This window comes from Trachinotus anak, unplaced genomic scaffold, assembly GCF_046630095.1.
Source record: "Trachinotus anak isolate AG129_WGS33_773 ecotype Australia unplaced genomic scaffold, CSIRO_AGI_Tana_v1 ptg000024l, whole genome shotgun sequence".
Taxonomy (NCBI): domain Eukaryota; kingdom Metazoa; phylum Chordata; class Actinopteri; order Carangiformes; family Carangidae; genus Trachinotus; species Trachinotus anak.
This window is the reverse complement of record NW_027273875.1, coordinates 10,936,816-10,949,541: the sequence shown is the minus strand read 5'-3', so window position 1 is coordinate 10,949,541 and position 12,726 is coordinate 10,936,816. Positions and strand designations below refer to the sequence as shown.

General features: G+C 41.1%; 1 protein-coding gene across 2 annotated transcripts in view; it reads left to right on the top strand.

The window, feature by feature from the left end:
* Nucleotides 1-10,358, top strand: part of flrt1a (fibronectin leucine rich transmembrane protein 1a) — a 40,564-nt gene extending 30,206 nt beyond the window's left edge. For both annotated transcript variants that reach the window (XM_071461344.1, XM_071461342.1), the window contains exon 3: nt 6,081-10,358. In XM_071461344.1, coding sequence (XP_071317445.1) covers nt 6,157-8,214 — 2,058 coding nt within the window. In that variant the 5' untranslated portion in view covers nt 6,081-6,156 and the 3' untranslated portion in view covers nt 8,215-10,358. The remainder of the gene's footprint in view (nt 1-6,080) is intronic.
* Nucleotides 10,359-12,726: the final 2,368 nt, after the last annotated feature.

Genomic DNA, 12,726 nt, shown 5'->3' with positions numbered 1-12,726 from the left:
TGATTTCAGAAGCCGGCTATGCATTGATCAAAGACTGTGTTATGACCACTGACACAGACTGACACATCTAAAGTTTATTTACCAGCGAGTCTGCCAAGCTTGTGCTATTTCATTGTATCATCCACCAGTGTGGCAGAACAGCAAATCTCCAATTAAATATCTAGAGCTTTTCTTTATTGCTTCATAGATAAAATCCAGAGGTGGGTGGGTTAGTTGTGTTTTTCATTAATTAATTAACAAAGACAGGGAAAGCTTGCTTGAGAATATTACAGTCATTTAATATCATATCAGAAATGCCCTTTTTAAAATCAGTTTCAATGTATAAATTGATTTTAAACACGACTACGAGTCTACAGCCATGCTAGCAGCTCTGTGAGGCTGTATTCAGGACAGCAGTGCTGTGAGCTAAACGCTATCATCAACATGCTAACACACTTACAATCTGGGTACGATTTGACCAGCTCCCCTCTGGTCTCTGATGCCAGAAGCTGAAGTCAGGACATAAATGCATACCAAATAACATAAATGGAAAAAGATAAAAGAATGTTAACTTTATTTTTAAAGTGAAATGTCCATCACTGTCGGGTAGAGAAAACAAAAACACTTGACCTGAACTTAAACTAAAAAGAGTGACAGAGTGGAGCCCTCCCTGACTGTGACTGGTGAAACACTTTGGTGAAACACTGATCTGGTGCAGGGTATCATCAGTTAAGCTCTAACCACTGTCATCTAGTCATTGAGGTTAATATAACAAAAATAAGAGTCATCAACCATTTTCTGCAGGGCTGTACTTTGGCACAGCAGTGTCTTGAACTAAATGCTGATGTTAGTATGTTAAGATAGTGATTACGATTTTCACTATCTTAGTGAAACATTTGCTAATTAGCAATACAGACAAATTACACCTGATTACCAATTTGATTTCTTTTTCACAGGTATTTAGCCACAAACCAATGAATTGAACAAATTGAAATTGTGATCTGACCGTTGTTGATATATTTTACTGAGCCATGTTGCTAATGTGGCTAAAAAGCTAACTGTTTTTTTTTTTGTTGTTGTTTTTTTTGATTGCTCAACAACTATCATTTAGCCAAACATGTTTTTGTAAAGCGATAACCATATGCAGTTCAGTTCAGCAAAGATGACTCATTCTATAACTGTAATACCCTTGAGAAACTTGCTGCATTACACTATTGATCAGGGTTAGCATGTGCATTTTGAGCACATTTTAAACGTAACCCTCCCAAAACCCAGTGAGCATCATGTAAGATTTGTTCTTACTTTTGCACACAATGCAGGAGCATAGCGCTGTGAGGAGCTGTGGTCCTTTTGTTAATGCTGAAAGGATTTACCTGGAATCTGGCTGTCTTTAGAAAGAAACACTGGGCCAAAAGAATTCACTGGCAGCAGCAGCTGCAGTGGAGAGGACAGAGAAAGAGACCGGTGGCACGACAGACAACATATTATAGCGCTGTAAAGATAAAACATGTTACAGTGCTATATATCAAGTCACTTCACGGCCCTGTGAGCTGCATACCCACCAGCTAACAAAGATGACTCCACAACTGTGAATCATATGAAACACGTCATACATGCTGTACTATGTCTAGTACTTCACTACAGCAGGCTTTCAAAGCAACATTTACCATAAACTGTGACTCCAATATTCATTTGTATTGTGCTCTTTGTTTCATTTCATTATCCCTTGTCTTTCATTTATATGGCAAATTGAGTGCACACATGCTGGGTCTCTGAAAGTGCATTGTCATTAACATAAGGCTGAATACGTGCGTTGAAACGGCCAACTTTTAGTTAAATGTCTTGGATCTGCATCCAGCTTCACATGTATGATGTGTTTAATTTTTGTTGTTCATACATGCAGTTGAAGAATTTATGCTCTTAGTGGAATTCAATCATCTCATATCACGACAGAAAATACAGGTCTTTTTCACTTAAGTGTTAATATAGACTATATGACAAAAAAATATGGATGTCACATATCCGGGGTCTTTGTGTCAACAGCTGAGATGAGAAACTGCTTAGTGCAAATCCGATCACTCTTCAAAAAAAGTGAGTTAGTGTGGAGTCAAATCCATCCATCCTTACTTAGCCTTTAACATGTTGTTCATTCTGCCTCTATAGCACATTCACATAGCATGTTTTCAGAGAAGAGAAGATGATAAGAGATTTAAAAGGACTGTACTGCGTCGATACGTCAAAATAAAATTCTAATTCTAATTTTATTTATGAGCCACAAATGGGACTTGTTTGGTTTGAAAATATGTAAATGGCTTTATTCAGAACACTTGAACATCATGATGATGACAGTAGTGTCTGTTTATTTTACATAAAAGTCACAATAAAAATCTTGATTTTGCATATGCAAACTGTGGAGAATAAAATATTTATGTTTTTTTCTTATCTGTTGTTTTGCTTTTTTCCTCTCCTGTGTTGCATGTTGGAGTCTTATTTGATGCTTTTTAGGGATTAAATTCCACTTCATAGCTCTGTGTTTTAATAGCTTGCAGATTATCGTACATTATTTCAAAGGCACAGTCTCAACCTCTTTGTGGCTCCAACAACCTCTATGATTATCCAAAATCCATAGGCTGTGCTTTTCTGGCCTTGTATTTTCTTCTGTCTCAGATAGCTCGATTTATGTCTGTCATCACCATGACCATCATGTTTTGCGTCATCCTTTCCACAAGTCCAATCTGTAAATCTAAAATATGATCCATGGACATGGCATGTAAGATAAGCTGTGGGCCGCTATTATCTTTTCCTGCCGTCAGTAAAATGGATTTCCTGATACATCAGCAGCCCCTTCGGTCATCCAAAATCCGGTTTTCCAGATTTCTCTGTCCTATCCCTCTGTGGGGGTCTTAATGGGGAGATGGGATTCAAAGGTCTTGCTCAAAGCTGCTTTCTGTCACTCTCGCTCTCTCCCTCCCTGTTTTTTTATGTAAATCGATCCAGTCTTGGGTTCCAGTATTAGATTGGGGGTTGTTGTGTGTACTGTAGTCTGCCTGAGGCGGCTGGCTGTCTGGCTTACACATTACCCCACATGCCTGCTTGACTCCCCTCTACATTTAACCGAAATGTAGACTGCAACCATATAGATTGCCCACATATGGGTTAATGTTTGCAATTTGATCGTGCATGGATAGACAAACACACAGTGCTTTCTAGGGAGAAACAGTCACACGCACAAACAACAAGAGCAGCCATGTGCTTTTATATCATTCTCTAACAGAGCAAGAAAAATGAGCAACCATAAGGCAAAAAAAAAAAGGAAAGAAAAGAAATATTTCTCTGCCATTCTTTGTAGCACCTGCTTAATCCGGAGAATAACAGCTCAATATGCTCTATTAATCCCTCTGGCTCTCTACACCATTTCAATCTCACACCACATCTCTCTTGTTTTTAAAGGGCTGACCCAAATACTCCAGCGTTCAAGAGACTCACTGCTGAAGCTCCTGGGATTCAAAAGTCATTCATTCTTTAGCACTACTCAGCCTCACGCACACATGTGCGCACACAAAACCCTTACAGCGGGATTCATGGTATAGTCTTCTTAGTCGTACAGCGAATCAATATCTAACTGCTTAAAGACAAAACGTGAGCTCTTTGAATTGTATAAATTATTTTACTCTCCTGGTTCCACTTAAAGTGCACTGACACCACTTCAGTGTGTCTGGAGGATTGAAGTGGAAGAGGGCACAAAAGGGGAATGGAGGGTTTTAGTTACTTAAGAGTGAATGTGAAAATTTTGTGCAGCTGGGGACACACAGATGTTACTCTCACTTTAGATCTGCCTGAATTTCATGATCACTGAGCTCTGAGTTGGGAAATGATTTAGCCAATGGTGACAAACAATATCAAGAAATATAAAGTAATGATTTAACTTGCAAAATAATGCATAACAAATGGTGGCATTGCTATGGACAGCATTATTATGGATTTATTTTTTTATATACACTGTTATTTTGAAGTCCAAAGACTTCAAAATTGTAGAGAACAGACTGTCAGTATGATTGATAAAGATTTTATGTATATATTTCTTTAATAATCTTGTGTGTCAGGGTTGTAGATAAACAAATATATGACCAACATCAGAATCGAATGGGATGAAACAGAAAATGCTTTGAAGTACAAAAAAATGTGAATCTATTACAAACGTGTTTCTATTCTTCACTGAAGACAGCTGATCTATAAGAACATTTTGGTTTTGAACTTGTTTTTTTCTTTAAAAGTTCAAACTTTCCAATGCTTTAAAAATTACACTTTTCTGTGTGACACATTCTGCTGCAGCCAAAATATATATTGCTTTCAGCCAACCTCGACCTCAGACATCCATTTTCCCATGTGATATGCTATCTTGCCCTGCAAACATTGTTTTCTAAATTTTTCTAAACTCCTTCAATGCTTGTTCTCCGTTTTATATTAATTAGAAAAAATAAGTTTAAAGGCTTTACAGATTGCTATAGACCACACACATTGCTTTAAGTGGAAGTGTCTAATGCTTATAGAATAAAAGTGTTTAGTTAGACCTTGAAGTCCAAATCAAATCTGACATTACAGTGAATTGTTTACACACACACATGAACTCTCAGTGGAGAATAAATATAATCCTCCACCTGTAAGAGGTATTTTTAAAACATTTGATTCGACAAATAATAGACAGCAATTACTTTTTCATTAAATGATCGCTGTCCAGCCATGGCTGAGCAACTGTTGGAGTGTAAAATTACAGTTAAAAACGAGTGAAATGACAGTGAAGTTTGTTCTCCTAATGTTCAGCATTTTGGTAATGAATAAGTACACACAGATTAATGTTTGCAAATATATGTTCAACAAAGTCAACTCCCGGCAGAGTTGCCATTCATTTGGTTAATTATCGTGCCGTCTAACTTACACTCCTGGGAATCCTGTAATCTGCATGAGAGCTGACTGGCTATGGCAGATCACTTTGGATTTGTGAGGAAATCAATACTACAGTCTGACTATGTTTGCTGCTGTGCAGGCCTTAACAGTGTGACTAATGGCCGTGGTTATTGAAGACTACGATGGGCTCAAGTTGTCACTGACAGAGTGTTGTAATTTGCCAGTTTTCAAATCTCTATAGTCAATACTGTACTTGCTGTTATGGCATCTCACTTCATCAGTGACAATAACAAATCATGATGTCAATCAAGTTCTGAGTACATCTCATGTACACGCCCACAGCATAATTGTGGTGGCATGAAGTTGTTAATTAGTTGTCACATTATCTGCATTCTGTGGCAGATTATGTCTTTCCATTACTGTTTTATTGCACTTTATTGATACAATATGACTAAATTAAGAAGATGAGATTTGTGGAGAAGTTTTTATGAAGTTTTATGGTGCCCAGTTCCATCCTGACTGCCTGATGAGAATTTAGCTCTTGAAGACTGTGGCTCTGAGCTAAAACATGTTGTTCCTTCTTGGTAATGAAAAGTATCTTCAGCTCTGTCTGGCTAATGCAGCCATCTGCTGGCAACTCCTAATGGAGTTATGGGGCCTCTCAAGATCTCTTAAATAATTTAGAAGTGGAGAGTATTCTCAAGACTTCATGTGCACAAGGCTTAATTTTAATGTAAGATTGGATTTGTCAATTTCATAGTTGCTTTTCCTAAGACTAAATATTCGCTCTGCTTTGAGCATTCAGTACAGTGCACACCGAACTTTCGTTTTATAACTGTCTGTAATCTTGAATTGCTGTTGCTAATTCAACATAATTATTGCTGGCTGTGTGGTAATCTTTGTGTCTTTTTGGCTTAGAGTGGATGGCAGAATGTTGTCAGAAGCTGTGATGGGAATCCATGTGCACACATCTCTGTGATGATATGATTATTAATTGTGAAAAAAAAAATAGTGTTATTGAGAGCCAGATGCCTCTGTCGGTTCTCTTTAGATATGATAATTGTAGCATGTTCCTAGATTATAATATTGTTGAGACCTAAATTTCATTGAAATCCACTTAATTGTCTCATCACCTGTGACCATTAACTAATTCATTCGTGCATCAGTGCTGACTGTAATTTCTCTTTTTCTCTCAGGATGGAGGTCACAGGATTCCAGCTAACATCACGGATTTGAGGATTGACCGTAGACTGGAAAAGAGAGACAGTGCTTATGTTCACCATAATGGCACCTGCAAGAGTGGCCAAACTGTGGGCTCGGCTCTTCCTGCTATTTCTTTGCTTGACACTACATGCCGGCATGCTTCATTTTGCTGCAGCCACGATACAAGGGTACATTGGAGACAGGGACATGATATGCCCATCTGTATGCAGGTGTGATGAGGACTTCATTTACTGCAATGATCGTGGCCTGAACTCCATCCCCTCACTGCCTCCTTCTGCATCCGTCCTCTACCTTCAGAACAACCACATAAACAACCCGGGCTTGCCCACCTCCTTGGAGCGCCATCTTGCCGTGCGTGTGGTCTACCTCTATGACAATGAACTGGATGAATTCCCCATGCACCTGCCACCATCCGTGCGTGAACTGCATTTGCAGGACAACAACATCCGCACTATTCCTCGGAGTGCGCTGGCTCGAATGCCCCTGTTAGAGAAGCTCCACTTGGATGATAACTCTATTTCCACTGTCAGCATTGAGGATCAGGCCTTTGCTGACAACCCGCGGTTACGCCTGCTTTTTCTTTCACGCAACCATCTGTCTAGCATCCCCTCAGGACTCCCTGCCTCTCTTGAAGAACTTCGTCTGGATGACAACCGAATCTCCACAATTCCAACCCACGCCTTCCGAGGCCTCACCTCACTTAGATGTCTTGTCCTGGATGGGAACCTTTTGGCAAACCAGCGCATCGCCGATGACACATTCTCCCGTCTTTCCAATTTGACTGAGTTATCCCTAGTCCGTAACTCCCTCCAGACCCCACCTGTGAACCTACCTAGTGCCCATCTGCAGCGCCTGTCTCTACAGGACAATGCCCTCACACACATGCCACGTGGTTCCTTGGATGGCATGCGCAGGCTGCAGAGGCTGGACCTGTCGGGAAACAACCTAACCACCCTGCCAAGGGGGCTGTTCAAAGACCTGGACAGCCTGGGTCAGCTGCTGGTACGAGGTAATCCTTGGCACTGTGGGTGTAACCTGCGCTGGTTGTATGACTGGCTCCATGCCCGTGGTAACTCCATCACCGTCAGAGGTCTCACCTGCCATGGACCTGACAGAGTGCGAGACATGGCTTTGATAGACCTGACCAGTGAGATGGAGGAATGTGAGGTGGTGAGGACAGCAGGAACCAGAGACAAAATGGGTGGAGGCGGAGTGGATAGCTCTACCACTCACACACCTCCACAGGGCTCTCTCTTCACCCTTCGCTCAAAACGACCTGGACTGGGGCTTCCTGACTCTGGCTTAGACTACACTCTTAGCAGCAGTGGTGTGGGGAAGAGCCTGGCCCTCAACGTGAAGCCTCTCTCTCACAACAGCGTCCGTGTTACCTGGAGCGTGGCCCAGCCCAGCTCCTCCTTCAGGCTGAGCTGGCTTCGACTGGGCACTGGGAATGCCATGGGATCAATCACAGAGACGCTGGTCCGGGGGGACCGTCGAGAGTACCTGCTTACATCATTGCAACCACGCTCGAGCTACATCATCTGCATGGTGCCCCTGCCTGCCAGTTCAGAAAACAAAGGAGCGATTTCTGGAGATGCTGACTCTGACGAAGCTCTGGTGTGCGCAAAAGCTGAAACATCAGACATCAGCCCGTTGGAGGAGGAGGAGGATGAAGATTCACGGCAAATGACAGCGCTGCCCTTGGCAGGGATTATTGGTGGGGCTACTGCCATTGTATCTTTGGCTCTTATATTTGGCATCTTCTGTTGGTATGGACATAGGACTGGGCATTTGTGTTCCCGTGACCACTATACTCGCAGCAGCGCGCGAAAAAGCAAAAACTATGACGATTACATTGAGTCAGGCACCAAGAAAGATAATACCATCTTGGAGATCCGTGGCCCAGGGTTCCAGATGACGCCTATGGCGGCTTGCCAGCCAATGCAGCCTAAACCACTACGAGAGGATTACATCATTCATACCATATTCCCCTCCAATGGCACGGGCCTGTACAAAGGTGCCAACAATGTTTCTAATGCAGGACATGGCACCAACCGTGGCTATAGAGAAGGGGGAATCCCAGATATAGACTACTGTTACACATGATGTACTGCACCAGATCCTGTTCACAGTGTTATTGGTAAACTGTATAGATGCACAATTTCCCTTCGCATGGACACTTCTGAAGCACCCCTCTGTGCCTTCTTCTTCTGGTCACCCATTCCAAATTACCTGCTGTTCAATGCACTGAAAGCACTGTATGTGATAAACTGGAACTGAAACCATGTGGGAACAGTTCACTACAGGAGGCAGCAGCCAGTACCCCGGGTTGAAAATGCACAGCTGACCGTTTCTCCACCACCTTAGTAATGGCCTGTGTATGTTTTCTTTTCTGCTCTTTCCCTGTGACATGTAAACAAAGAATGTATCCACTGTGGAAAAAGGTCAGACTCAGCGTAGGTGCAGAGTTCCTCTTCCACACGTGGGAGCCACAGCAGTCAATTCTAAATGGATTAAGAAATGACGACGAACAGACATTTTTGGTACTCATTTCCTGCTCACTGATCATAGACAGTATGTAGTCAACTCATTGTTCCAAATGCCTCAACTATATTGATGTGCCCTACCAGCTATCCAAGGAAAGGGCTTTGTAAAGCTGTGAATTGTTCTATTTCAAACGATCCAATAACCACTTGTCTTAAAGTAAGCTTGTTATTACCTTATTCATTAGTTGTCAGGTTTAAGATCTTATCAGGGCTGGTTGGCCTTGGTTATACCTCTCAAGATCATTCACCTGAGATCAGTATTGTAGTGTTGCATCACAAAGATGCAGCACAAACGTGTAGATAACTTACGTAGATACCGACTGGGCTGTGTTCGAAAAATGCTTTGCTATTTTTATCAGTGGTTTGTTTAGTAATCAAATCCTGCACAGCTCTCTTTATTTATTTATTTTGTTCCTTATGTGATGGTTTTTGTCTCTGCTAAAATGGCTTTTTTTTATTTTCACCCTCATGTTTGCCATTACTGATGAAATCCAGCTTTGATGAAGACAGTGGATTTGGCTCATCTAAACAGCAAAATATGAGAAGCGAAGACAATGTCTTGATTGTTGTCTCCAGGTTCATGATTTCTTAAATGCAGCAGAGTGGATTCTTGAGTGAGACTGTTTATAATGTGTAGTCAGAAAATTAGACCCCACCCAAAGACTAGCATGTCAGCCCACTGAGACAATAGAAACCAACCTCAGTCCCTCTTTTCCCATATTGTGCCTGTGTGCTTAACCTGTGACTTCATTTGATGACTTCTGGTTATGAAATGTTTCTTCCACATTCTTAAAGTGACGGCAGTGTTCGCAGAAAATCCAGACTGGACAAAATACTAATGCGGAGCCTCCTGTGTGAGGCAGACTTTTGTGGGTGAACCTTGAAATGAGGGCGAGAACTGTGAGTGCAACTGAGGAGACTCAAACCGCAACACTGTTGACCTGCACTGTGGGGCAGCGGCCAAGCTGTGGGTGGGTGGATGGACTGGTGGGGGAGTGACTCCTTGGTGAGGGGAGTTCATTGATGTTTGTTTTAGTGAAGGTAAAAGGCCTCCACTCACTCCACCTCTTTTATTACTGAGCAGCACTAAAAATGTAAATGTATTAGCACTTAGCAGAGAACAGGGATAAATGTAATGACAGGCGCGCGGAGTCGGAGGGTAAAGAAACATCGCCAGGCACTGACAAAGATACAGAGTAGATGGCTGTGGCACAGAGGAGTTCACCCATGCATTCATATGTTTTTCATATTCAGCTTCTCCCCTTGGGTTTAACATTGTCCATCAGTTGTTTAGGGGAAACAAATTGTGCTTCCATGACTGTGCTGTCTGCCAGAGTTTTACACTGGTCTCAGACAATATGTCAGTGGAATGTATATTTTATCTTGCACCCCAAATCACTGGCTTATACAAATAACATCTTACTGGCCTGGCTCATTCTGTTTTGGGGAATGTTGATATAGTGTAATTGGTATTTTATAGTGGGTCTATTCAAGACACGTACTTCCTGATCATTTGTATAAATAAAACCATGGCCACAGCCACATGAATATTTTTTCTGGTCAAAATATAGAAAGTAATGGTGCCATAACTTTATGTAAAAAAAATATGTGAACCTGAGATATGTGTGGAATTTGCTTTATAAATTCATCTTCAGAGGGGATCAATAAAAAGTTTTATAATCTTGTTATTACTGCAACTTGTCATTTCACCTCATGAGACTGATTTTTTTCCTAACAGAATAACTTCTTGAACTGAAAATAACCTTGCATAGAGGTATTGGTTAGAGATAAACTTCTATCTAAAATGTATACCTATATGCTGTTTTCATTTGATGAGCAATGCTGGGATGGACCATGACCAATTAAATGTGTGAGGCCAGACACTTGGAACCTGCTAAGATTATAAGATGGAGCTGAGAAGAGTCCACAGGCCCTCAGTGATTTTACATTTAGATGCGGCCTGGGACTCCACGAGGCTGAATGAGCCCAACTCCAAATGAATAACTTCATGAGAACACTTCAGATGAAATAGAGTAATCAGCATCTACCTGGAAATTTCAGTTCACTTGAAAGGCTTCAATTACTTCTGAATATCACCCATCTATGACACAGGCACTTGTTAATTTAATAAAGGAAAACAAAGTTGTTTAATTTTCAATACAAATTAGTACAAGCCAGTTACCGTATTGGCCCAAATATAACTTATTTTCAGAATGAAAAGGTGGGGTTTGTCTCTGTTCAAGGACTAGACCATTTCATGTTCTCAGCATCTGATATTCTTTTTAAAGTGAGAGAGAGAATACCAGTGTTACTACAGTCTTTACAGAGATTGTTGAATTATGGGTTGTTTGTAGCCTAGCCATGCTACTAAGCTAACAAGTGTTTTTGAGTCCATTTACAGTGTGTCTTTCAGAGTTATTCAGCCCTAAAAGTATTTTTGTTAGGCCATTTTAACCTGCAGGAGTTTCTGAAGGCTTGTGTAATGTGCTTTGTTGCCACAGTGAAAATTTGTAATGACTGAAAAAGAGTTCATAGCCTCTCCCAGCGTCTTTATTGCAGAAAAGAAGCAGGGAGAAAATCTGTCAAACAGCCAAGAATTACGGCTGCCACAGATAATGAGCTCAAAAAGACGTCTGAAAAATGCTGTCAGAGAAAATTATTTTGGCCATTTCCAACAACCTGACAGGAGAGAGTGTGAAATTCTGACTGATAGACAAGCTACACAAATGTGAATTTTGCATAGTCCCATATTTCATGTTTCACTTATAAGAGAGAAAAGGCTCCAGTGACAAAGACTCGCTTCTCATTGGAAAAATTAGTCTCCAGGAAACTTTCCTGACAAGATAAGTGTAAAAGTCCATCACGAAACAGGGCTGTCATCTTATATTCAGGTCAGTATGGTGATGAAAGAATGAAAGCTGCAGACTTTAAACAGTAACTTCAAGTAGAACAATGAAGTGTGCTTTGCTGCACCTGTAACCACACCCAACAGTGGTGTCAGGATGTGCTGAAACACCCTGGAGTATCACTGCAGCAAGCTAGGAAGCTAAGCAACAAAAACAGGACTTTCATTGGGTGTTAAATTAGTCGTTAAGCAAACTAGTATGCAAAGCCTCAAGTTGATTCGTGACAGTGAAAATGTCAATCTGAGGAATGTGTCTAAAAAAAAAAAAACAGACTCATCTACTCTTAAGTGAAAGTGATACTGTCACAATTTATTCTTTGCTACTGTGCATCACAAAAAGCAAAAGGCTACATCACTGCAAGCCAATTGTGAAGAATTGGAGAATTCAGCAGCAGCCCTTGTGTACCCTCAGTCATGTTTATACCTAACGTCTGTGGTATGAATAGTAGGTGCTGAAAAAGCACTGAAGAGAACCACCAACTGTGAACTTGAGGTACAAAATACTGAAACTCCAAAAGAAATAAGCCTCCTTTTGTTACATTACAGCTATTGTTTGGTTTGGTTTGGTTTTATTTTCCTTCTGCAAGGAAAACTTGAATTTCTTGCCATCACACATTTGATGAAATATGCTGGCATTTTTTACTGTCTAGGCTCATGGGAGTGTGGCAGGTCTGTGAGAGATTTGATGAGTATCACTGCGGATCAACAATGTAACTGCTGTAGCAAAGCATTGTGAACAGTTTGTAATGGCAGCTGAATTCCCCATGCAGAGCAACAGAAATTGATTGGATTAGACTCTCCTCAACATGCTGGAGCTGCGAGTCAACCCAATGCAACTTAAATCATTTCACGGGTGATTGGAATATATATGTTTATACATGCTGTTTCTGTCAGACTCTGAGTGAAAAGTCAAGAGGGAGAAAAACATCTGACAGCATCCTTACTTTGCCAACCCTGGTCAGGTATGGTTGAAGTGAAACTTTCTCAAATAAAAAAGCACATAGATACATTTACAATCAGCAGGTATCACCTCCTACATGAGCAATTTGGTCTGGTTTTAAAGTGGAACTCCTCCACTTTTAAACTTCAAAGTCAGACCTCCGTATCCTGCTCTGCGTCTCTGCTTGAGGCTAGTGTCTCAAAGCTACATTAGCCGCTACTAGTATA